Source organism: Siniperca chuatsi, linkage group LG20 (assembly GCF_020085105.1).
Source record: "Siniperca chuatsi isolate FFG_IHB_CAS linkage group LG20, ASM2008510v1, whole genome shotgun sequence".
Taxonomy (NCBI): domain Eukaryota; kingdom Metazoa; phylum Chordata; class Actinopteri; order Centrarchiformes; family Sinipercidae; genus Siniperca; species Siniperca chuatsi.
The window spans coordinates 17,514,313-17,539,590 of record NC_058061.1 but is presented as its reverse complement, the minus strand read 5'-3'; the positions used below and the strand labels follow the sequence as shown (position 1 = coordinate 17,539,590).

At 43.7% G+C, this 25,278-nt stretch overlaps 2 protein-coding genes across 6 annotated transcripts; one reads left to right on the top strand and one right to left on the bottom strand.

Annotated features, from left to right (window-relative positions):
- Positions 1–1,433: 1,433 nt before the first annotated feature.
- Positions 1,434–5,162, bottom strand: si:ch211-141o9.10 (probable endonuclease 4). Of its 2 annotated transcripts, XM_044178789.1 has the most exons (8): positions 5,024–5,162; positions 4,440–4,606; positions 4,156–4,365; positions 3,805–3,987; positions 2,563–2,694; positions 2,126–2,230; positions 1,855–1,984; positions 1,434–1,629 (listed from the first exon to the last, which is right to left on the bottom strand). In XM_044178789.1, the coding sequence occupies exons 2-8, from the start codon at positions 4,603–4,605 to the stop codon at positions 1,569–1,571; spliced, it is 987 nt and encodes a 328-aa protein (XP_044034724.1). In that variant the 5' UTR covers position 4,606; positions 5,024–5,162; the 3' UTR covers positions 1,434–1,568. The 2 variants fall into 2 exon arrangements, with proteins under 2 accessions (XP_044034724.1, XP_044034723.1); XM_044178788.1 differs by lacking the exon at positions 5,024–5,162 and having other exon boundaries at positions 3,805–4,365; positions 4,440–4,853.
- On the top strand, positions 5,019–24,552 carry tnrc6ba (trinucleotide repeat containing adaptor 6Ba). 4 transcript variants are annotated; one of them, XM_044178768.1, is made up of 22 exons: positions 5,019–5,157; positions 7,076–7,162; positions 8,875–8,896; positions 9,351–9,782; positions 9,900–12,866; positions 13,820–13,984; positions 14,255–14,451; positions 14,864–14,938; positions 15,172–15,375; positions 15,584–15,703; positions 15,906–16,031; positions 16,645–16,809; positions 17,472–17,582; positions 17,702–17,906; positions 18,186–18,353; positions 18,564–18,710; positions 19,156–19,299; positions 19,734–19,826; positions 20,638–20,841; positions 21,183–21,250; positions 21,526–21,665; positions 22,073–24,552. In XM_044178768.1, the coding sequence occupies exons 2-22, from the start codon at positions 7,106–7,108 to the stop codon at positions 22,638–22,640; spliced, it is 6,378 nt and encodes a 2,125-aa protein (XP_044034703.1). In that variant the 5' UTR covers positions 5,019–5,157; positions 7,076–7,105; the 3' UTR covers positions 22,641–24,552. The 4 variants fall into 4 exon arrangements, with proteins under 4 accessions (XP_044034703.1, XP_044034702.1, XP_044034706.1 ...); XM_044178767.1 differs by having other exon boundaries at positions 7,073–7,162; XM_044178770.1 differs by lacking the exon at positions 5,019–5,157 and adding an exon at positions 5,383–5,443 and having other exon boundaries at positions 7,073–7,162.
- Positions 24,553–25,278: the final 726 nt, after the last annotated feature.

Sequence of the window (25,278 nt, the reverse complement as noted above, 5' to 3'; positions counted from 1 at the left end):
CAGTAGATTAAGTTTAAAGTCCAAGATTATATGTTGCATGTAAACAAGAGTAAGAAGTGCAAGGTCAAAGTCTCAGTGCCCAGATAAACAATCATGTGTACCTAATGCTAAATTGACTGCTAGGAAAAGAGTTAAGATACCGGTATTGTGCATAAAAGCAAACTAACAGAAACTTCAGGAAAGTACATTTTAGAGCAGGTAAAAGTGGAGTTTATGTTAGGTAAATTTCTAAGCATTTATTAAAGAGATGAGTTTTAAACTCTCTAAACCTTCCTGTTACTGCTTTACCTGATGTGTCTTAACCGCCTGTATACAAACTGTCTAATCAATTTTGTGTTTAAAATAAATACATACATACAACTGTGGGAGAAGTTTAAGATGAACATTAAGGCACCTTGTCTGGTTGCGTTTGCACTATTTTGAGTATTACGTGTCATAGTGAAGTCAACACATAGCTCATAACCCCCACCGTTCTCTATATTTGCTCTGTCGTGTCTCTTTCTCCTCTGCAGTCACATGTAGAAAGCTGTATGTTTCCAACCCTCGAATGTCAGGGAATGTTTTCTTGTGTGTGTACACTTACATGTTTATATGTACTGTGGTGTGTTGGAATAGGTGTGACAATCAATTGCTGTCCTCCCAGGGATCAACAGCTGCACCAAAGTGTTGGTATTTGACAGCTGGACCATTTTAGAGAAGGAATGTGGGGGTTTACTATGTATGAGAGTGGTTTGGGTGTTTTTGTAGGGGGTCCTTATAAATCCATATACATATGTGACAATTGTCAATTATAGATGTACATAAGATGTTGATTAAAGTGATGATAGCACCACTTCCTAGCTGATGCATTGATCCTGTTTGAGAGATTTCCCATTTTCATAATATGGCATTACAGGTAACGGATTGTATTATTTCACATCACATAAGCAGTGGTGTAGAGTTTATTTTTTCCAAATATTTTTTTAATGATTTTATTTACTAGTGATATATCGGGTCAATTGGATGCTACCTCGTGCTCGTTCCCTTATGTCAGATTTCTTCCTAATTTTGTAAATGTTCCGTGTGGGAACAATTTATCACCCAAATCCTTGAATGGTTAAACTGATGTGATGTCATTCATAAAAAATATAATTTATGCTTTTAGTGTTAAAGACCTTAAAGAATTTAAGTTAATAACTACATTATTAGGTTCTATAAATTTTAACTGCACCATTAAAAATTTGACTGCCAAATGCATGCAAGTCGATTTTCATAAATTTTCCTCATCTCCTCCTGCATCATTTGACACCAAAACCCATTTAGAAATCTGAAATTAGGTTTGTACTGTATTTCTGTGTGTTCTTGCTGCCCTCTAATGGCTCATTGTGAACAAGTCAAATTAAAAACACTTATTCAACTCATGTTCATTCAGAGACAAAACCCACTGACACTGATTAACAAACTTGTTTGGTGGTGTTTAATCACCCATCCATTTTGGTCCTTGAGAAACACATTTTTTCAACAGACGTGTGAGCAGTGGTTTTGCAGGGTTAAGTTTAGCAGTGCTAATTCATCTGTAAGGGTGCTTTCTATTTTTTCTCACAAAGGGAATAGAGAAGTTCAATCTGCTCAGCATACTCGAATCCTGGCCTGTGGGGAAAGGACATAACAGTCATGTTAAAACTGCACCTGAAAACTTTGAAGGCCAGTGGCTCATAATGGCATCCATAAAATTATTGTTTTTTTACTTAAAGACCCAGAAAACATAACTCAATCAGAATAGACTGAGAAAAAAAAAGTTTTTTAGTTTTCCCATGTAAAGACCATATCTAACCGCTGTTACAGACAGACAAGGGGACTCTGCAGTTATCTCACCGTCCAGGTGTCTCCAGTATCAAAGGGATGTTGTCTAATCTGGGCTCATTGACAATGTCTCGGAAAGCAGAGATTCCAATGTGACCTTTGCCGATGTCTTCATGGCGGTCGAGGTTACAGCCTAGTTTACCTGCAAATTAAATAAATAAAGAAATAAATAAATAAAGAAATAAGGACAGTGAGTTTACATAGAGTTGAATTCATAATAGTCACAACGTTTGTACAACTCAATGAACTAATCATCTAGCTAATGTGAACGTCCTAGCTCTACCTTTGGAGTCATTGAGATGGATGGCTTTAAGATAGTGGAGCCCCACTTCCTGATCAAACTCATCAAGCATGGCCTTCACTCCTCCCTCTGCAGCCAGGTCGTATCCTGCCAGGACAAGAAACAACACTTCAACACAAAAAGAAACTTGCAACCTTAATGGCAGTTTTAATATCTGAAGGCTTCACGTGCTCCTCCTCCACAAACAGCAGCCTTGTTATGAGCATGGATATCAAGTAGATTTTATTTTCTACCATGAAGTTTGAGCAAACTATGAACTAGAGGTAAATTGTTTTTCCTTTTACACAACTGCCCATGTTGCAATTGGAATGCAGACTGTGTGAAGTTTAAAGATTGGGGAGGGAATGGTGCTGAACATAGATTTAATTGATTTCTGTTGATCTTGTGGGACAAAAAGATCAACCTCAAGTTTCACTCACCTGCTGCGAAGGCGTGGCAGGTATCCAGACACACTCCGACTCTGGTTTGGTCTCTCACTTTGTCTATGATGCTCTTCAGCTCAGAGAACTTACCGCCCACCGTACTGCCCTGACCGCTCATGTTCTCCAGCACTGACCACATAGGGGGCAAAGGAAAAGAAAGTGCTATCAGTTTGACACACCTAAAATTTCCCTCAACACCTGATACACATACAAAATTGGTTTGGCTGGTGTTGCTCACTCCCGAAGCACAGCCAGAGGGCCGTTTTTGGTACTGCTTCAGTGTTTTTGCAGGCATCCTCACTGCAGTGTATTCTTGTCACACCAGCGGCATTTGGGATATGTGAATCAAAAGGACTGGTCAGTGCCATGAATCACAAGTAATGCAACACCTGCAGTAAGCGCCTGCAGTAAGTTCTGCAAATTGAAAGTTATGGATTAACACAAAAGTCAGTCTGAGGTCAAATGGTTGTGTTTGAGATGATAACGTGCCTAATTTTTTTGTGGTAGTAAAATATTAATCCTCCTGAATAAGGTCAAAAATATATTAAAGCCCAATTTTATTAATAACATGCAAAAGGGATTAACCTACCAATTATGATTTTAGTGACGTATTTTAATTTGAGTGCACTGGGCTTGGCTGCGACTGCTAAGTTCTCTCGCTACACTGAGATTCAAATACTCAACGCATTATCTTGCAGTAAGTTCCTATTTCTGCGAAGTTCATAATGTTCTCTGCTTGAAAAGGCCATCAAGAGGTGTGGATTAAAATCACTGTAATTGCTGAGCTGTAGCTTGTAGTGTTATAGGGCAGATACCCCCTAAAGTGTCTGTGGGTCAGTGTTGGTGAAGTTCTCTACTGTTGTAGAACTTCAGGAACAGGGCACAATGACATATGCTAAAACTGCTGTTTTAGCATATGTCATTGTGCCCCGTTCCTGCCTTTCTTGAAAACTAATTTTTTACAACAGTGATTGTAAGACCTTTGTTAAAGCGGACACACGCTGCTAATTCAAATGAATATGCCTTATTGGAGTAGCCACCTTGGTAATTACGTTTTACAGTAGTCCCTCCATGAATTGCAGATGCATCAGTCACAAATACAGCAAAGGTATTTAACATAGTGAGGGGAAAAGTCTCAAAAATATCTCCAAAAAAATGCATCAGTAAAGAGGAACAGTGGTTACTGCAAAGCTACTGCATAAGATTGGGTGTCTTTGTTATTTTGTCCACCCCCTGTACCTGTTACCACAGCAGGTGTTTGCTGGTGAGCGTGGTTAATGGATCCTGCTATCTTGTCCACACACTGCTCAGTGGTGATGGAGCCCAGGGAGGAGCCAGGGTGGAAGTTGTAGAGGTTGAGACCCAGGAGGCTGCAGCGGCTTAGCTCATCCACTAGCAGTGCCTGGCTCTTCTCAAACACATCTGGGTGCAACATGGCACAGAAACCAGAGGAGGTTGTCAGAAGACAAGACACAGTTGGAAAGATTAAATAACCAATGCAAGACAAGGGCAGGCAACTGAATGTGAGAGAGCAAGGGAGTAAAGTCAAGGACAGAATCTGCAGGAGGCATCCATCAGTGTCTGACAAACCCTCTTTAGGAGATCCACAGTTCATCAGGTAGGACCCATGAGGCAAGATGTGAGCTGGGTCAAGCTCTTGTAGGGAACATTGCTCCCGAAACTTGGATGCAGCCGTCTGGTCCAGTGCTGGCCTCTTCCATGACCGCTGGGAGCCCAGAAACAGGGCGAAGCTGCTGCCACCCATCTCTGTGCAGGACTCCACTGCTTTCCATATCCCACCTGGGGACATATAAGAAGTGTGAGCGAGTTTTAATTATTTAAGGAGAGTCTAACAAGATGGCATTGGGCCTTACCTTGGATGCCAACATGAGCTCCGATGTATTTCTTATTCCCACGGTCCTTCCTCCTCCTGTCTCCTCTCTCCTCAGCCTCCTTCTCCTCGGTGTCCTCTCCGTCCTTTTCTCCTCCAAAGGCCTCCTCGGTTTTCCTTTTCCTTGCTCCTCTCTTTCTCGGACCCATGCTATCAAGAGAAAGTCATGAACAGCACTTTGCAAATTTCTGCAAAAGGCTGACCGTTTTCTGTTTATGACTTCAGTGGCTACTTTAAAATATGCGTTTGGGAGAACTGTTACGCTACGAAGCACGAACGATGGTACTAAGTTTGACTGTCAAAAGTTTGTGAAGGTCAAAATACGTCTTTTATGCATCCCTCCCGGTAGAAGCCAGCCAGTCAGAGGGCTTCCACGCAGCTGCCACAGGCTGGCCATTGGAGACGCTCTATGCTGAGCAGCAAAATGGCCGCCCGTCAACCGACTGACTCCACAGCGCTTTGAAATTTAAATTCTTCTGCACATTAGGGTTTACACTATTACAACGTTAGTACTTATTTACACACCAGTAGCTTATTGCGCGTGTATTTTCATCATCTGTCACTTACTTGACTATCCGCTCAGGCGCCGCTGTTCTTGTAGCCTCGACGAATGCCTCAAAAAGCTAAAAAAAAAAATCGCACTGAAGCACTTTAGCTAAGCTAGCTAGCACGCTAGCTTTTCTTCATATGTGATTCCTGAGGTGAGTAATGTTAGCTGGAGATATTGGTAATATCTCTAAGCGTTTTAACATTTCATAATTTGTATGCATGCAAAACGACTGCAACGTCTTTGTTAATGAAATACCATGCCACCGCGCTTGCTAGCCAAGCCAACGCCGTTAGCCTGGCTACTTGTAGCTGCTGTCTGTACGCAACTTAGCTTACCTAGTTAGCTGACGTTCGATAGCATTAGCATTGATGTAGCAGTATTAGTGGCTGTGCATTAGCAGAGGTGGATATGTGGCTCAAGGCTCGGTGTATTTGCTGGTAAGGACCGTTGTGTACACAGAACAGAATAGTTACCTGACTCAAGCTAGTTGACAGCTGGTTGATCTCGTTAACGTTAATTTAGCTTGTTAATGTGCGAGCTGTTCTGTGTCTGCGTATTTTAAGTAGCGTTATGGGCAGAAACCACTCCTTAATGTTAGCCGTCGACGAAATAATTTTACCAGCAGCTGCTGTTAAAACTGTATAAACTTCTAAGAACAGGGATTAAGGTGGTTGAGGTGGCTGGCTATTATCTCTTACGATAACCCGTTTATGCACGGTTCAGTTTAAGCTACTTTAATCACCTGTGTTTAAGCTTTTGGAGAACGCTTTTCCATTTTTAGCATAAAGCTCAATTCTTCTAATGTTGTAACGTTACCTAGCTAACAGCTAGCGTTAAATGCGGATGAGCTTGTGACAACGTTGACAGGACAACACAGGTACGGTAACATTAGCTGGTGTAGTTTACATTAGTGATTTGAACGGTAGCTGGACAGAACTGAATGCAGCTCGTAATAATCAGGTCTGGCTTTCTGATCCACCAGGCCTGTGGTCAGAAATGTTTCAGGAAGGATGTCAGGTTCGTCGCACGTAAATCTAGGAGTTTTGCCTGCTGGAAGTGTTTATGGTATTAAGCAAAAACGAAACCAACTAAAAACAGACACCGTCAGGGCGTAGCAGTTCAGCAAGTTTCTGTTCTCTTCTAAGTTAATCAACTTACGATTTTCAACATGGTAACATGAGTTTAGATATTTCCTTAATTTGTTCCTTCCTGGCTACATTACAGTAGAGTGACAACATATCTGTAAGCCTATTAGACAGTTAAAGCTAAGTTAAATGAATAGTGAATCCCTTTACCTGTTTGGCCATCATATCTACATTACTAATGGTTTTCTTTAGGAAAACATATTGTCTATAGATATCTTAAAAGCGTCAAAACCTAACCCTAAAACAGAGTTATGGTTTACCAATATTTGTCAATATTAAGCCATCTGATCAAAAATATTATGTTAGTTGGATATATCCATATCAGCCTGCTCTATGTTCCTATATTGGGGATCCTAATGACAATGCATTTCTTGTATAAAAGCTGTTTAAGTGCCTAATCCAGGAGATTTGCTCACACATTTTAGAAACAAAGCAGAAGCATGGGTCTCAAACCTTCAGTTGGTCACTTATGGTTTCCATAGCTGCATACAGATTCAGTCAATCTGCTGACAAGATGAGTTGGCTGACTAAATCAAGCCCCTTGTAAACCGTCTAATTTGGTTGAACCTACCAGTGTGATCAGCTTACAGTATTCTGCATGCTTATGATAGGGATAATTACTGTGTTTGTTGCCCACATGTCCAGCAGTATTCTTAGCTCTAGCACCTGATGGCTTGTTTCATCCAATCAAGCATGCAGTCCATTGTCGCTTACACACATGGATGGAGGCTCACGTGGCCATGTAGTAGTGACTGTGATGCTGTCTTTTTCCCCTTTCTCTTTTTTGCTGCAGTCATCATTAACTATTAGTTCGTGTTTTTTGAGCAGTGATTTACTTTACAGCCACTGGCTATACAAAGAAGCACTCAGTGATTTTAAAATGTGTGACCACATTTAGAAATATCCTCCTTTTTTCTTTAGAAGAAAGGAGTATCAGGACAGGAGCTGTAGTTCATGGAAGACAAGAAAAGGAAAAAAGACGACAAAAGGAAAAGGGAAGCCTCTCAGAAGGTGAGCCCTTTTTATTCCCAGGAACTACTTTTCAAAGAACTATGTTCCTTCAACCCATTGTTGTCTGCATTTCCACCACAGTCTGAAGACCCACAAAGACCAGGCAAATTACACACATTAGGTTACACCCATCACACAGCTGCATAACTCTATTGTTTTAACTTATTAAACACATCACCTGCAATTCAGCATAAGGACCTTTGCTTATTAACCTATGCACTCTCACATGTTAAAAACTGAAATTACCGGTGTATAATGGTGAAATTGAGAGCCACTGCTTCCTCAGAGCGTTGTTAATATTAGAATATTGTAACACAAGCATTACGTGTATTTTTACATATATAGAGCCACTATACACCCACTTATTTATCTTCAGAAATATAAATGTGCAAAATACAGCATTTGTGTGCCTCAGCAGGAGGCATGGGATGAGGGCTGCTGTTGGTCGCAGAAGTAAACATACTAGTCTCTGCAGCCTGCAGTTCAGTGTGCCTACCTGTTTTATCTATTTAAAAAAACACGTTGAAAAAAACAGAAACGTGTCTCACTGCGTGATATCGTGTCTTCCACCATGGCTTCCAACGGTGCAATAGCCGTCGCTGCAAGCCCCACCCCGAAAGTTCTAGTACTTTTAGAAAGTACTACCCCCCGAGCACAGACCTTTTTGGGTGGGTAAAATAATGTCCCTGGAGCTTAATTTAGACCCTGGTCCCTGCGGTGGAAGTTCCCCCAAAGGTTCCCAGTCCCGGGGGAAAGTTCCTGCGGTGGAAACCCAGCTTTGCAAGCTCCTTCATCTGGATTGGACACCATTGAACAAACATGCTGCAGCGCCGTGATCAACAGCAGTTTGATAAGCTTTGAGAACAAATCAATTTGAGTATATTGTTGGCCTTAAATTTTCTGATTAGGGGTGCTATTTTTGCTTATTTGGGGTGGTGTAATTTTTGGGATGAGTTAGGATTATACTATATTCATATTTTCCAACTTACTCTATCTCTAACTCTATATATGAGTAGTTTACGTTTACATCAAAAGAAAGTGATTCTATCACTCTTGTGAAAGAACTTCTCTTGGACTTAAATATTAGTCCAACCCCTAGAGAACATGCACATAGGTAAACCTGGATGTGTGAATGAGAATTTTTAACATTTGGAAACTTAACTTGACATGAAAAGATACTTAATCCAGGGCCTCAACTAACTTGCTCCTACTGGAGGCACACCTTCCAACATGTATACATGCATAATTTATCTTAGAAAACAAAAGTTTGCATTGAGCACAATTCTGAAATATTTCATTAACCGGGAGCAGTTTTAGGTTGCACTGTTTTGAAAATATGAAATGGAACTAATGAAAAGAATATTAATATTTGGATTATGTCTGTCAGTGTTAGGAGAATACCATTTAAGACATAGCAAGTCTCAACAACTACAGGATCTTGAATGGGGGGTAATGTATTTATTATCCTGGCACTTTTAGACTCAGAAGAAATGTTTTCTTTATCTAACCACAATCACAGTTTAATTTCATTCTTATAAACCCTCCTGTCCTATACTTTCTTTTTCATCTTTGCTCAGTGCATGTTGTTGTACTGAGGTTTGACATTTAATTGAGTGAAATGTTGTTGTTTTTTCATGGTGTCCTCACTTTGATGCTTTTTAAAGAATGATTTAGTAACTAATGTGGTTTGTTTTTTTTCCTGTTAATTTTAGGTTACAGAACAAAAAAACAAAGGTAAGCAGCACAGTGATGTATGTGTATATGTTAAGGTATAAATGTCAGGTGTCTCCTATGTCCAAATGGATTGTAAACATATGTTTGTGGTTATTGTTGGATTTTATATTTCTGTCATCACCATTCCTCTGGCACAGTAACCATGTTGGTGCTAGATAACACTTCATGGCTTGTCTTACTAAAAAAAAAAATACTTCTGTCTGTCTTTTGCAATATTTGCATTTTGTAGTTTTGAAAAAAAAAAAGGCTAAGAGCAACATTCATGAACCCAAAGCATCAGCATCAGGGAATTCTTTGTAGAATCTTCCCTTTCCTTATCTACTTCATACCAAAAATATGGTTAGTGCTTATATTTACAGAAAATTAATTGTGTACTGTTGTCTTAAGATGTACTTGATTAAATTATGCTTAATTTCATCCATCCGTTTCTCTCTCTACCTTGCCTTTCCTGCAGTGCCAGACTTGACCAAGCCGGCGTCTGCCCAGTCTCCTGCCACTCAGAGCAGCTCTGCCTCCCCCAGCCCTGGACCCACCCCCTCTGCCTCCCCATCTCCAGCCACCTTGGGCCCTGGCAGTGCTGCCACCCCGTCACAGGGCGGCAACAATGCCAAGCGCCTGGCGGTGGCCAACGGACAGCCCACCTCCACCACCATTTCTTCCTCCAACGCTGGCGGCCCCAGTGCTGCTGGAAACGGCAGTACAAGTAGCGGAGGCGGAGCCCAGGCGCCTCAGCAGCAACCGCGCTACATGCCGAGAGAAGTGCCGCCGCGATTTCGCTGCCAGCAGGACCATAAAGTGCTACTGAAGAGGGGTCAGCCGCCACTGTCCTCCATGCTGCTGGGAGGGGGAGGGGATGGCCCCAATGCAAACATGGCTGCTGTCTCAGGTAAGTGTGAGCAATGTTATAGGTCATTTAGAATAGACCCATTCTATGTAAACATGTTTAGATCATTTCTTCCTTTTGACCCATAATTTCTCTCTCTTGTGGGATTTGCTTTTTCAGATTCTGGTGCAGCTGCCTCCTCATTGGCCCTCACCTCATCATCAGTTGCTGCTTCTACTACTACTTCTAATTATGCAAATTCCATGTGGGGGGCGAGCTCAGGCAGCCAGGCCTCCTCTCAGGGCAGGGAGAAGGTGATTGTTGATGGCAATGACCTGGAGGAGTGGCCTAGCATAGCTGGCAGTGATGGGGGAGGAGCTTCTTTCACTGGGGCTGGAGGGGGCAGCAGCAACAACGTAATGCCTGTGAACAGCATCAGTGCCTCTGGCAACCAATCCTCACCCACTTCCTCGTTCTCTTTGCCCAATGAATGTATGCAGTCGTCCAATGGTGTGGCGTGGGGGATGGCTGCCTCCCAGGGTCATCTTGGAGGAGGGAATGCAGTAGCTGCAGCTGGGCCTCTGCTACAACAGCCCTCCTCACTTTCCAAAGCCTCCGCTGTGCCAGGGAGCCATGATGCCAGTGGCCCCGTTGACAGCAGCAGTGGGATTCCAGGTGCCAACTTCAATCCAAATGCCAACCCTTCGGCCTGGCCTGCCCTGGTGCAGCAGGATGGGCCTGCTGCTGCAGCGGAAGGAGGTCCGTCTTCCTTCCATCACCAGGGCCCTGGAGGGTCTTTGTCTGCCAACAACTCTGCTTCCCTGGGCCTGGGGCTGGGAGGCGGGGCAGTCGGGGTGCTGGGGGGTCACCCACCTTTATCTGTGAATCAATCAAGCACCCATCAGCGACAACTTCACCAAATGCAATCCAGAGACAGAGAGATTGGAGGGGGGAAGTGGGACAGCGAATCAGCGGGACCAAAAATTGCAGGGGGGGAAGGAGGGATTGGGGGAGGAATGGACCGTGGTGTGGGAGGAACCGAGATGAGTGTGGGAGACCACAGCCTTGCTTCCTCATGGAGAGGCCAGCCCTCTTACCCTGCAGCTAACTCCAAAACGGGTGCCTCAAGGACTGATGGATGGGAGGGCGGAGGAGGTGGCACAGGGGGATTCGGAGCTGCTGAAGGGGATAATGGGACCTCGGGTTGGGGGTATCCGAGTTCCACTAGTGGGGTTAATGCTTGGGGCGGTGCTGGAACTGGGGGAAACAGTAGTCAAACCTCCGGGGTATCTCAGGGAGGGTGGGGGTCATCAGGAGTAGGAGGGGAGAGAGGGGTTTCTGGTGGTGATTGGGGTGGGAGCTCCACTGGTATTGGTGGAACTAATCCAGGAGGCGAGGGAATGGGTGGAGCCTGCAGCAGTAACAGCAGCAGTAGTGGGGGCAGCACAGCTGGCAACCCCCCTGCCACCTCCTCTTCTTCCTCAACAGCCACCACTATGACCAGAGCTTGGGACAATCAGAAGGGAGAGGGTGAAACAGGGGAATGGGGTGGGGGAGTAGAAGGACAAGGAGCACTGGGAGGATCTTCATCCAGTGGTGGAAATTCCAGAAGCGGGAGCGGGCCTAACAGCAGTCACAGTCGTCCTCGCCGCCCAGCACCTAATGCTGAAGATGCCTTACAGAACCTGCTCAGCCGGTCTGATCTGGACCCCCGGGTCCTGTCCAACACAGGCTGGGGCCAAACACAGATCCGACAAAACACGTCCTGGGACTTTGAAGAACATGGAGGACAGAATAAAGGTGGATCATCATCAGTTATATCGAAACACCCATCTTCTCTTGGTGGTTCTTCTCAGTATTCTGGTGGACCCAGGACCCAAATCACTGATTCTGTGGGTCCAGGGGTCAATCCTTCCCTGGTTCCACCTGCTGGGTCCTCTGGAGAGGGCTGGGAGAGCAGCAGCAACAGTAGCAGTAGTGGGGCCTCTCTGTCTGGGAGAGCCCCACCACCTTCAGGCCCCAATATGAGGAATCTTGGCGTCTCACAATCTGGACCAGTGACCACAACGGGACCTGGTATGGGGTCAGGGGTAATACCAGGACATAGCCAGCAGGGGAAGGCTACAGGCTGGGGTGGAGGAGGGATGGGGGCTGGGGATGGCCAGGAGGCCAAGGGTTGGGGGAATGAGGAATGGAGAGACGGTAGTAGAGGAGGAAATGGTGGAGGATGGGGTGATCTTGGGCAACAGGGTGACCCAGTGAGTGGAGGCTGGGGAGGAAATCAGGAGGAGAAAGGGACAGGGGGGTGGAAAGAAATGGGAGGGAATAGAGGAGGAAGTGGGTGGGGATCAGGACAGAAGGTTGGGGCAGGTAGGGACTGGGGAGAGCAACAGTCCAAATCAAATAGCGGAGGAGGGGGATGGGAGGATGAGCGGAAGAACGGAGGAAACTCAGGTGGGGATTCAGGTGTGGGGAGTTGGGGGAGTTGGGATGATGGTGCTCCCCGGAGAACCTGGGGAGCAGGGGGCACAGGGGGAGGAGGGAGTGGAGGAGGGGGGGTGGGTGTTGTTGGGGGCATGGGGTCCAAACCCCATCAAAGTTGGAGTGGAGGAAACAAAATGCACCAGATGCCAAACAGCCAGTCAGGCTCCATCACAGGCCCACAGGCACAACTGCAACAGCAACAATCACAGCCCCGCAATCAGCATCCACAGCGACAGCAAGCATTGGACCAAGGGGCTATGCAAGTGGACGGAGGGAGGAAACCCATCTCTCAAGCTCAGAATCAGAACCAAAGCTCAGGCTGGACCTCGGGGCCCATCCCTGCTGGTTCCGGAGGAGGTGGAAGTGGATCTGAACCAAGCGGCTGGGAGGAACCCTCGCCACAGTCTATAAGCAGGAAGAACGAGATAGACGATGGAACATCAGCATGGGGAGACCCAACCCATTACAACTACAAGCCGGTCAACCTGTGGGATAAGAACAGTGCCCCTGCTGGCCAGCAGCTACATGGCCAGGGTCAGGCTCAGCAGCAGCAACAACAGCAGGGACCTCCAATACAGCAGCAGCCTAGCAGGCAGGCTGCAGGGCTTGGCGGTAACAGGGACTTCAACACTGGCCATGGACCTGGAAAAACTTCAGCTATGGGTAAGACACCACAAACTGTGAATGTGATTTTTAAGTTAACTTGAAAAAAGAAAAAAAAAGAGGCTTATGTCATACGTTGCTTGAAATTGGGGGGGGGGTTGGAAAGCATTGATTACTCACATAATGTGAAAGAATCAGCTTTCCGAAATAAGAAAACACTCCCATTAGTCAAACAATATGCATTCACACATGCTGACTTACCTTTTAAGGCTCACTGTGTAACAGCGGTTTTTGTGACCTTTAAGGTCACGTGTGGATTGGAGTTTGTCTCTGAATCAGCTCAGGCAGTTTGACAGCTAAAGATATTGAAGCATTTTGACAAATCTTCCTTATCGACTGTATGAGAATCACAGCAAAGTTAACGATTCAAAAATGCACTACTGCAACTGCTGCCTTTACGGGAACAGTTGATCTGCTGTTTATAGGTTAGCATGGAGGTTCAGCGTATCAAAGTGCCATCTGAGTCATGAGAGATGTAGTTGTTTTTCAGCCAGCTACCTGCTTGCTATCTCTGCAGTTTCATCTCAAAAACCACATTAACAGTAGTCAGCCACAGTACTGCAGCTTCAGTGGGTGCTCCAACTGAGCACAGCTGAGGTAAAAGCACATTTTCTGCCAGTGAATATTCTCTGGGTAATACTGTGACTGCAGAGAAGATGCTTTGATTTTGGATCAATGTGTCAGACCACATCAAGCCAATAACTCATCACAAAAGTATGTTTGAGGAAGAGAGTTGCCATAGCCCTTTGTTACGCACTTTTAAACCCCTGCACCATTGGTAACCCATGAATACATGCACAACTGTTCAGATGACATCAAACTACATAAACAAAACTTACTGATGGCTCAGTCTGCATATGCAGAGTCTAGACGTTGGACTTGTATTGAGGGAAATTGTCCTTACTCTACCAGGTTTCTCCATCTTAACCTGTGTTGTCCATGTGTGTCTGCAGGTCCGTCAGGTTGGGGTGGTACTTCTCCAACTAGTCCTCCAGTAGACAAGGGCACGGCAGCTTGGGGAAAGCCTAGTGATGCCCCTACTGGCTGGGGAGACCCTGACGATGCTGGAGGGAAGACAACGGGCTGGGCAAACCCTTCTCCCAACCCCATCAAATCTGGTTAGAAAATCTAATAAAAACTAAAGCATATGTGGTCAAAACAGCTGAAAATTAGTTTGAATTGAATCACAGTTGTTACCTGTGGGATATCCATACAATCTGATTTTGAGGATTGTGTTTGTTGTGCCAGGTTAACCTAAAGATATTTAATGCATTGCTATTGGCATGCTTAACAGTCCACTAATAGAAAACTTAGAAATGGATTTTCAGATCTGTTGATTACTTTTTCAGTGTGATAGTGGCATTTAGTATGACTTTTTTCTCCTGCAGGTTCAAAGTCTATGCAAGACGGCTGGGGGGACAAAGAGGGCTCTGTGGCTGCCTCACGTCACTCAAGCTGGGAGGATGAGGAAGAGGGAGGCGGCATGTGGAACAGCACTGGCTCCCAGGGAAGCGGCTCGTCTTGGGGACAGGGAAGCAACGGGGGCTGGGGACAGAGCCACGCTGGGAAGAAGCCCAGCAACAAGGTGGGTTACTGGTGGGGAAAATTAATTTTGATAAAGCAAAAGTGCAAAAAATTTAAGATTTATTCAAAAAACAAAGTCATGACATTTGGGTCCTGCATCCCTCATGTGGGGAAATAATTCTTAAAGAGATAGTCCAGTTTTTTTATGTAGTATAGTCGAATTAAGTAATGGATGTAATGAATGGCGCTACTTATCCACTATTTGATCTCAACATCTCTGAAATGCACTAAGCTGAACTAAGTAAAAGTTGAAGGTACTTAGTTGGTTCTATGAATTTGTCCCACTCTGGGAAAGTAAGAACTGGTTTTGTATCGCAAGGTTATTGCATTAAACTGAATTATGAGTTCTCTGTTAAAACCCTTGTAAAACTTGTGAAATCATTGCCTCTGCCCACTTTGTATTTGTCTCTCAGGTTCCTCTGAAGGCTGGCGGAGGAGACTCGTGGATGAGCCCAATCAACAGACAGTTCTCTAACATGGGTCTGCTGGTAAGGCAGAAAATGTCTTTGCATTTTACTCATCACCTGAGTGTTATTGTGGCAGAGCAACGTCAAATTGCAAACATCAAATGTTCTCTTTTCCAGATGCTTTGTTTTGTACCCACACACTTATTAGCCAAAACGTACAGGCGTTTAGCAGATTGGTTATTTCCAAGATGATTATGATGATGATGTTAATGATGATGCTCATGATGATGATGGTGGCCTTTTCTGCTGGACAGAATGATGATCCCAGTGGCCCAAACATTGACCTGGCCCCAGGTTCTCTCCAGGAGAAGAAGATGGATTCAGAGAAAAGAGGCATGGGGATCAACGATTACAATGGCGATATGAGAAAGGGAGTAAGAGGAGGAGGGGGGATGGCTTATCGTCCACCTAGTTCGAAAGAGGCAGTACCTGTGGATGCTGGGTCCTACTATGACAAGGTAATGCCTCACTGCCACCTTAGCTGTCTTTGTCTCTTATGTCTTTTTCATGTCTAGATAACATTTTGTCCTTTCTCTCTATTCTTTATTTCCTCTTGTGATTCTACCTTTTCTTCCTGGTCTGCCCCATTTCTCCCTGTCTCAACCTTCCCCTACCCCTCCTTCACCACCACTCAAATTGGTCTTCTATTGGCTGTCACTGTGACAGACCTTGCCTTTGACCAATCAGGATTGGTGCCTTGGGGAGGAGGTTCCTTGCTCTCTGTATTCACCACCCACTGTCTACAAGCCCCATTCACTCTTCAACCACACTATCCCCTTTAGACAAGTAAGATAACGGCTCCTCTTGTTTCTGTCCTACCATCTTTACATTAGGTTCTTGTAGTTTTCGAAAGATAATCATACAATTATACCCCCAAATTTTCCTCCTCCAGTCTGTCATGTTCTGCTTAATCTGTATGTTTATTTTTATGTATACGTCTCTACTGTTATGGGTCCTCTAAGGTTTAATTTTCCCTCTTCGATCACAGGGTGGTCACAGTATCTTTGGCAGTGGTGGGGGGATGGCTCAGTCAAGACACCAGCCAAGTGTCCCACCCATAAACCAGTCCCCAGGGATACGAGCGCAAGTGCCTCATCAGTTCCTGTCACCTCAGGTGACTAATGCTTTTGCTTTTCTTCTGTGATCAGTATTCTTCTCAGCTGTCTACATATTTCACACTTAGACACAGGAAGTATGTGGTTGAATGTTGGTGTAAAATAGTCTTGGTTTTGGCGTGAGTCATCTTTACTGTTTATTTTTTATTTTCTAAATTGCCTCCAATGTGGGATCGACAAAGTATATCAAGGTCATGCATCGGGTTGATTGCATACTTCACAGACTTTGCTTTCTTCTGTGAACTTTGACATAGTGTGTAATTGTCTGATTCTTCTTTCTATGAGCTTACACAATATGATCTGCTGGCTGTGTGCATATTAGTCTGTGCAGTCTCTAGAGTGCATAATCACTCTTCAGGGCAACATTGATCATGTCTCCACGCTTACATCTAACGTAAATAAAAAGTGAAACGCATGTCTTTTCCAGGAATTGAGTTAATTTCATTCACTCACTTAGGTCAAGTCACTTGTTAACACCAGCTAATGAGAATATGAAAGAGAATCGATGTTAATCGGGGAGAAGCAGTAAGCCAATGTGGTTGCTAGTGGTTACAGCACCAAAGTGTTTCTGTGGTAACAGGTGTGCCTGTCTGCCGTTGCGTCTGTCTCTAGGTGCCAGGCTCCGTGCTGAAGCAGATGCCCCCTCCCAGCGGGAGCGTGGGGGGTGTCGGTGGCGTGGGAGGAGTAGCAGGACTGGGGGTGTTCCCTCCACAGCTGTCCCCCCAGCATCTTGCCATGCTCAGCAGCATCTACCCACCTCACATCCAGTTTCAGCTGGTGAGAAGCAGCACTATACACCTCTGAAAGGGTTCCATCACAGGTCTGATGACGCTGGAAAAATATGATGTGATCATTTAACAGTCCTGAACAGTTTAGAAATTTCACAGAAATTTTCAAATACTTTTCAGACATATGATTATACATTGTGTATATACAAATACAGTAAATGCCAACAAATTGGGATTTTACTCCCCCTGGATCTCGCATTATCTGATACTTGTTGAATCATTTTCATGTATAAAGTGACATAGTCAGGAGAGGTGAAGAATGACTCACCAAAATTATACTCAACACCCACAAAATCCTTGACATCTTATCAAGCAATAAGGTGAAGAATATGTATTTTGAAAATTGAAACTGTAGGAATCCTGTCACCATCAAATGTCTTGCGATGGTAGGATTACGCTTATTTCAAACCACACATTTTATTTGTGATACAAATGTATTTTCATGAAAGAAACTGTTGCTACAGCTCTGACTCACTGACCAAATATTTAGATAATGATGATTACCTCCCAGGGGAGCCATAAAATGACACTCGGTCTACTTAGCATTCAGTTGACACATGGGTTTGTCAGTGCAAAGCTTGAAAATCGTTTTGAGTTTTTTTCACTGTTGCTGCCTCACTCCTCCTTTGTTTCTTTTTCTGTTTCATTTAGGCTTGTCAGCTCCTCCTCCAGCAGCAGCAGCCGCAACAACAGCAACAGCAGCTACTGCAAAACCAGAGGAAGTTCTCACCAAATGTGCGGCAGCAGGCTGACCCTCAACAGGTACACACAAACACAATATATCACTCACTCCTTTGTTACTTCTTTACTTCCTCCTCTCACCTGCTGACTCTGTTTTTTTGTTGTTTTTTTTGTTTTGTTTTTTTGTCATATCTCCTCAGCTGGCCAGGATCATGGCGGTGCTCCAGCAGCAGAGGCAGCAGCAGCAAGTCGGGAGTTTAGGCGGCAGCTCCAAACTCTCCCCCTCTCACCATGGTGGTGTTGGCGGAGGGGGTCCCAAACTGCCTGGGGCTGATAACCTGCCCCATCCCGGCCTGGCAGGATCTGTGGCTGACCTGCACCAGAAAACTCTCGGACCATACTCCGGTGAGCGATTGTTCCTCGAATGAAACATATGGAACATAAGCTCACTCATGCCATTGTAGTGTGCACGGACTACATTTCCCAGAGATCACGTGTTAAGCCCCGTTTAGCCGAAAGGAAAAGAAGAAGCACTGTGAAATATCTTTTACTTTGATTTTCTGTTGATGAATTTAGAGTAGGTTGCCATTTTATTTTGTTTCCCCATGTTTCCTTTAACTAAATGTTAAAAAATAATAACCATCTTCATGTTTCCCTCTGTTCTCTGTCTCTTCCGGTGTGCAGGGTTTAGTTCTGGGGTGAACCTCCCAGGTCTGGACCTGGGCGGCTCTGTGGTGGGAGGGCCTGGGGGCATGAAGGACCTAGGGGGTCAGCAGTCCCGCTTCAAATGGATGATGGAGGGACACTCTTCTCCAGACACCTCCTCACCTGAGAACGCATTCCACAAAAATGGTGAGATGTTAAGATTTTTTGTGTTGATTTTTTTTATTTATTTATTTATTTTTTATGTATACAAAATTTGTGTTTGATAAGAGAAATGAAAGGGTGTTGAGGCAGATCGTGTTAATGGGATTAGATGTGAAGTCACATAGGTGATTAGTGAACCCATCTGGTGTTCAGTGATTTAACAGACATTAACTTCCCCCTCCAACAACCTTGCAGGTCCTGTCACCCCCATGAAGATGCCGGGGATCTCGCCCTACTCTCAGTACGACATGATGGTTGGAGACGGGCTGGGTGACAACTGGCATCGCACCCCTGGCAACAAGATGGGTACCAAGCCTACCACCACAGCCAGCTGGCCACCTGGTTAGTGACAAGTAATAGTTAAAGTGATAACCTGAGCTAGAGGATCCCACAAGACTTAAAATAAGATAAAAGCAAAATAAATCATTTCTGTGTTTTGGTATCCAGGAGATGTTGAAGTGTTGATTGAGGTTCTGTTGAGGAGTGTCTTATATCAATCTGCCTGCTCTCTGACCTTTTAAAAACTGGCATTAACAGACACAGGGCTCCAGACTAACTTTTTTACATTGGTGGCACCAGTACATAATTTAGGTGCACCCAATAATACATTTTAAGCATTACATTTTTTGTAATAATATATACAATTTACAAGGTAGATTTGTTTATCATTTTACAACAGTGAACCAATGAAAATGTTTAGTTGCACTTGACAGATTTTTGGTCACATGTGCGACTGAAATGGTCGCACTATGGAGCCCTGAGACCACATCATGTGTTTCCTCTTTAGAGTTCCAGCCTGGTGTGCCCTGGAAGGGAATCGACCGTGTCGACCCAGAATCTGACCCCTACATGACCCCAGGGAGCATGATGGGAAACGCGGTGTCCCCCAACCTCAATGATACTGAGCACCAGTTGTTACAAGATAATACTGGTAAGCATTTAACAGCTCCACTGCCTCATTTTCCCTACCATAAGGTGTGTGATGACACCCCTTTAGTACAACAATATCGTTAGTTTACCTTGTCATTTTGTGGGTTATTGTGTTGTACCATTTCTTGCCACGTTGCATAAGGGAAGATGTTTTTCTAAACTTCTTTGCGTTTATATCTTGTTTTGGGTTTTTTTTTTGTTTATTTTTTTCATAATTTAATTTGTGTTCACATTGCATATCGATTAAACTGAAGTAAAGGATCAAACATTAGCAAGGTGCAACCTCTGCTATTGTACAATCGGTGTCAGCTGCTAAAAAACAAACAACTTTCTTTTTCTCTATAAATGTATATGGATTCTGTTTGTTGGAATAGTTGTTAGCCATTTTTTTATGAATGAATGACTAACAAAGTTGGTCGGTGCCTTTGTTTGCAGATTCCACCCCTCCCCTCAACACCTTGCTGCCTTCACCTGGTGCCTGGCCCTACAGTGCCTCAGACAGTCCCCTCAACAACGCACACAACTCAGGTAACCACAAACAAACACTCACCATCTCATTTATGGGCTGGTGCGTTGCTTTGTCTTGATTTCTAATTTAGAGCTGAAACGATTAGTCGATTAATTGATTACTCAACTGTCGAGAATTAATCGGCTACTCGGCAATTGATTATTATTGATAATAATAATTGTTGTTTGACAAACAAATGTCAAACATTCTCGAGTTCTAACTTCTGCTTTTCTTTATCTTATGTGATAAACTGAATATCTATGGGTTTTGGACTGTTGTTCACACAAAACATGCAATTTGAAGCGTCATACTGGGCTTACGGAAGTTGTGATTGTGAGAAATTTATGACTTTAAAAATATGTATATTTTATTACTATCACCTGACATGTCATAGACAAAACATTTAATCGAGAAAATAATCTGCAGATTGATAATAAATAGTTAGTTGCAGCCCTTTTTCTGATTGTCCCTCACATATTACAATTTGTCTTGATGTATTTAGAATATTTTTTGTATCTAACTAAATGATAGAAATCACAACTTACATGTGACTTGTACTTAATAGTTTAGCTGTGTCATAATCTGAAGTCACTCACATGAGACACAACAATTTTTACCACAGTTGCTTGGCTTCGGGCATGGGCATAATGACATTATAATAATTGTAAACTGTGAGCAGTCTTGACCTTTATCTTATAATCTTACGTCTCCGTCTTGTCTTTGTCGCAGTCGTTGAAGTTTTGATCTTCTTGATTACAACGCTTGTATTGTTTATTATTTACCAGTATACAGCCCCTCCAGACACTCATTCACTTTTCTGTCACCCTACAGCAAAGTACACAGACTACAAGACCAGCTGGCCCCCAGAACCCATTGGACACAAGTCCTGGAAAGCCAGTCGTGGCAGCAGCCAGACCCAACTGTCCCGCCCACCTCCAGGATTAGCCAGTCAAAAGCAGCCATCACCTTCCCCTTGGTCTGGAGGAGCCCCTCGGTTGGCTGGCCGGAGCTGGGGCGGTAGCTCAAGCACCACTGGTAATGCCCCAACGCATTTTAAATGTTGTTTTGGTTACAAAGTTGTCCCTTTTCCTCATTCAGGCCCAGTACTTGTTGAAATATTCAGCTGCTTTAAATGTACACAGGAGATTAAACAACTGGCTCTGATTGCTGGGATACAACACAGTGCTCTTTTGAACTTTGGAGTCCATTTATATTTGATTTGGAAGAAGCAGCAGGGAAAGTTATTCATCATTTATTACATTTGAGAAGCCATGGGGAAAAACATAGTGGGATTGTGTTTACAGGGAATGTGGAAAACTCTTACTCATTATTTTTTTTTTTTTTTGTTTGTTTGCTCTCTCTCTCTCTCTCTGCAGGCTCGACCTGGAGTGACGGCAGCTCTCGGGAAAGCTGCTGGTTGGTGCTCAGCAACCTCACACCACAGGTAAACACACTCACATTTTACAAAAACAATTACTGAAACTACTGTGGGGAGTAAGTAAAATGTTTTAGTTTTGGTTGTTTTTGATACTTGTAAAGGTCTAGAGCTGTAACTATTGTAATACTGCCAGGCTGGCTTGTCCAATCTCACTTTGTGCATGCACTAATTATAAACAGGCACAAAAAAGTAATTCCACATTGAAACAATGCTCTGAATTTCATACTTCAACCCATCACTCTTCCATTTAAGTTCACTTCCGTCCCTCTTGTATCCTGCAGATTGATGGCTCCACTCTGAGGACCATCTGCATGCAGCACGGACCTCTGCTGACCTTTCACCTGGGCCTGACCCAGGGCACTGCTCTGATTCGCTACGGCTCCAAACAGGAGGCAGCCAAAGCCCAGAGTGCACTCCACATGTAAGACTCAGTCTGTTGTTTTGAAAACAGCTTTATAATATCACACTCATATCTGTATGGTAAATATGTAACTGAAAGCAGTAGCCGTTAGCTTAGCATAGCATAAAGACTGGAAACGGGGTTGAAACAGCTAGCCTGGCTCTGTCCACGGGCAACAAAATCTGCCTACCAGCACCGCTAAAGCTCACTAATTAAAACATAACTCATTTGTTTAATCCATACAAAAACTATATTATATGTTTTTTAAAAAAAACGACAATTTGCCATTTTACACGGGTTATGTGCCAGTCTATTTCCTGGTGTGGACCAGGAGAAACTTCAGGAAGTTACTGGTTCCAGCCAAGAAATACTCCCATAAAACCCATACATCATTTAAAAGTGACTGACAGACTTTTTGTTCATACCAGGTGTGTTCTGGGTAACACCACCATCTTGGCGGAGTTTGTGAGCGAGGAGGACGTGGCTCGCTACATTGCACATTCCCAGGCTGGAGGAGCAGGGAGCGGAGGAACCACATCCAGCTCTGCAGGCTCCGGGCCTACGGCAACCTCCGCAGTGGGGGCTAACGGTAACGGAGTTAGCTGTGAAAGAGGTGGAGCAGTAGGCAGCAGCGGGGGAGGAGGAGTAGAAGGAGGTTCCACAGCTGGAGGAGCAGGAAATGGAGGAGCTGGGCATTCCAGCTCTGGGTGGCAGAGTCTCGACAGCACAGGCAGTTCATCGGACCAGTCTGCCACCCAGGGGCCCGGGCTGGGCATCTTCGCCCAGTGGAGCAGCAATGGGACCGGGGTGGGTGGTGCTGGAGGTATGGAGGCTGGAAGGCAGGGTCTGTGGGGGGGGATGGGTGGGATGAGTGGGGCAGGGTATCCCAGTAGTAGCCTCTGGGGTTCCCCTGCACTTGAGGATCGTCACCAGATGGGCAGCCCTGCCTCACTGCTGCCAGGGGACCTGCTGGGTGGAGGGGCTGACTCCATTTGAGGGGCCGACTGACACACACACATTTTACACCCAAGTAGTAATACATATGTCACACTCTATATTTATTTACACATGGAGATGACATGAATTAAAGCTACACTGGTCGCCCAACACGCAGACACTCAACATTCATACTATACACAGGCTACATGCAGTACATGCACACGTTATTTTCATACATACACATAACCGCTTAACTTTAAATGAAGACAACAGTAAAACTTGAACCGGGGGAAAAAGGTGAAATCCATTAAACTCTTAGGACTCAACTGGATAGCTCTTTGTCTTTTTACTCCAAATTCCACCATCTGCATTCAGAGACCCGATCACTCAGGCATGCACTGTAGACAGGCTCAGCCAGAGTCGTACATGTCAACAAGTTTAGCTATTGCTGTTTTTAGTGTGCCACAACTTTTTTTTCTTTTGTATTACTATTTAATGGTCGAATCTCAAAATTCAGACTTGCAGACTGAGCCCTCGTAGACCTGGCTGGCGTACTTCTGAGTTCTCATGTTTGGAAGCTTGAGAGTGGGGAAGGATCTGGAGTTTGTAGAAAATTTGGGACAGCGCCACACTACTGAGTCAAATGGACGATCAGCGACCTTTGAGATCTGGAAAAGGAGAGTGTTTTTAGTAGGTACCGACCCTCTACCTTGGTGGAAATATGCCATCAACATGGGACCCAGGGTAAAAAATAAAAATAAAAAATCTAAACAAAAACAACATTAGCCAAACTTGCACTATATGCCTCTGGGTTTGTTGTTGACACATCCTCCACAAATCCCTCCATTTTTTGAAACAGAGCTACAACAAAACAACTACACAGACCTTACAGGACAACTAAATGTTACAACAGCAGTGGCCTTGGCTAACACCCAGCGGCCGGCCGCCCGCCCGCCATGTCAGCAGCATCACACCTTCTCATCAGTTACACACTGCTCTTATATTTGACAAGCAAAATTGTAACTCCTTGTTGATGTACGTTGGTTGTTTATCATTTTTTTTTTCTGTTTTAAAAGAAAAGAGAAATGTGTGAAACTTTGTGGAAATCCAGAGATGTCCTTTTTTTTGCCCTTCAAACACTGACCTCGCTATTGTATTTTTTTCTTACTCGAGAAATCAAGTTGGTTATTCTATATTGTCATGATGTTAATGATGACTATGATCACTTATTTACTCGCTGTTCAAGGTGCCCTCCTGCCTGCCTGAGTGTGCATGAAAGGAGTGATGACAGTATGACCGAATGGAGGAGGATGTCATGAAGATAATGATGATGATATCGGGAGTGTCTGTGTTATTGCTACAATGTTGAATGTTTCTTTCTTTCTTGTCCATGAGAGATTCATGAGGTGTGTGTGTGTGTGTGTGTGTGTGCGTGCGCGCGCTTGCTTTTGAACACTTATCTGCTTCAGTCAGGGAAGTGAATAGATGTTAATCTGACAGCTTGCATTTGAGAGAAAGGGTGTGTGTGGATGTGTATATGTGTTTGCGTGCTTGACTGACTGGATATTGTGATAGCTAAAAAGTTCAAAAACATTGGCACTATTGCATATGTCTCGTAAGTTGTGTTTTTTAGCAGCATTTTGTTCCTGTTTGTATTTTTTTTTTCTGCCAAATGCAATAAGAGAATATTTTGTTTTTAAGACAAAGCAACCAACTGAAGGCATTTCTATTAAGATGCCAAATCCTACCATACCAAGCTGAGCTGGAACAGTGTTTTACAGACACGTTAAAGACATTACCTGTTATATTTTTCTGTTTTTTTTTTCTTTTTTGTTATGTATCAATTTAAATTAAGTCAGTCTTTATTATCACTCCTGTTCAGGATGTTTTCATTTACTTCAGATGTTACAAAAAGGAGAGGAAATTAATTTAAAGCAGAAAAGAACAAGATAATAAAGGTTGAATTGAAGTCTGTAGTGGTTTGTTGTTTTTGTGCTACAGAGTCGTTAAACAGTTGACCTATAGGATGCCAGGTATTCATAGCACATTTTCCTTTGCTGTTTCAGGTTAAATGTCAGCCATCTTATGAATTCACATGTTATTGATGTGCCATGGGACCGTGAAGTCAATAGGACTGTCTGCCAATGCAGCATCGTTCCATACACAGTGAATGAAGCAGTGACTTGGTTGACTATAGTGTACTTCTTGCACCCGAAAGAGATTTAAAATGTACCCTATACTTGTTAGCGGTTCAAGAGAAGTTCATGTTAAGGTGAATGCCGCATTTACTCGGTTTTAACTTACTGTATTTTTAAATGAGTAATGAAGTAATTATAATGCAGAAAATAACCTCAAGTTCAAAGTGTCCCTCTGATTTACAGCTTTAGGAAAGAGTAATTTAGGTTCACACACACAGGCTGACCTGGGTTTAGAAAAGAGTTTTTGGCAGTTGTGATAACCTTAACCAGCCAATCACAGCCAGGCTGGTGGAACACACCTTTCTGCTGATAGGCTTATTTTCGGTTTTCTTTGGGAATTTATCTGGGTCATTATTTTGAATTTTAATAGTTGTGTATATAAAAAGTAAATAACACAAAAATCCAAGTGAAAGCTAACTATAAATATACATTGTAATTAGTTTTTGTTTTTTAATGTTTTAAATGTTTTTTTATAATGGTTTTATGTTTATTATTTG

Bases quoted from the DNA above. Each gene is read 5' to 3' on its own strand.
- si:ch211-141o9.10 (XM_044178788.1), bottom strand. From the start codon at position 4,605: ATGGGTCCGAGAAAGAGAGGAGCAAGGAAAAGGAAAACCGAGGAGGCC. The intron at 2,695-3,804 runs GTACAGGGGGTG...CTATGTGGTCAG, and splicing joins AACACCTGCTGTGGTAACAG to TGCTGGAGAACATGAGCGGT. The intron at 1,985-2,125 runs GTAGAGCTAGGA...TTTAATTTGCAG, and splicing joins CCATCTCAATGACTCCAAAG to GTAAACTAGGCTGTAACCTC.
- tnrc6ba (XM_044178768.1), top strand. From the start codon at position 7,106: ATGGAAGACAAGAAAAGGAAAAAAGACGACAAAAGGAAAAGGGAAGCC. The intron at 18,711-19,155 runs GTTAGTGACAAG...TTTCCTCTTTAG, and splicing joins CACAGCCAGCTGGCCACCTG to AGTTCCAGCCTGGTGTGCCC. The intron at 19,827-20,637 runs GTAACCACAAAC...GTCACCCTACAG, and splicing joins CAACAACGCACACAACTCAG to CAAAGTACACAGACTACAAG.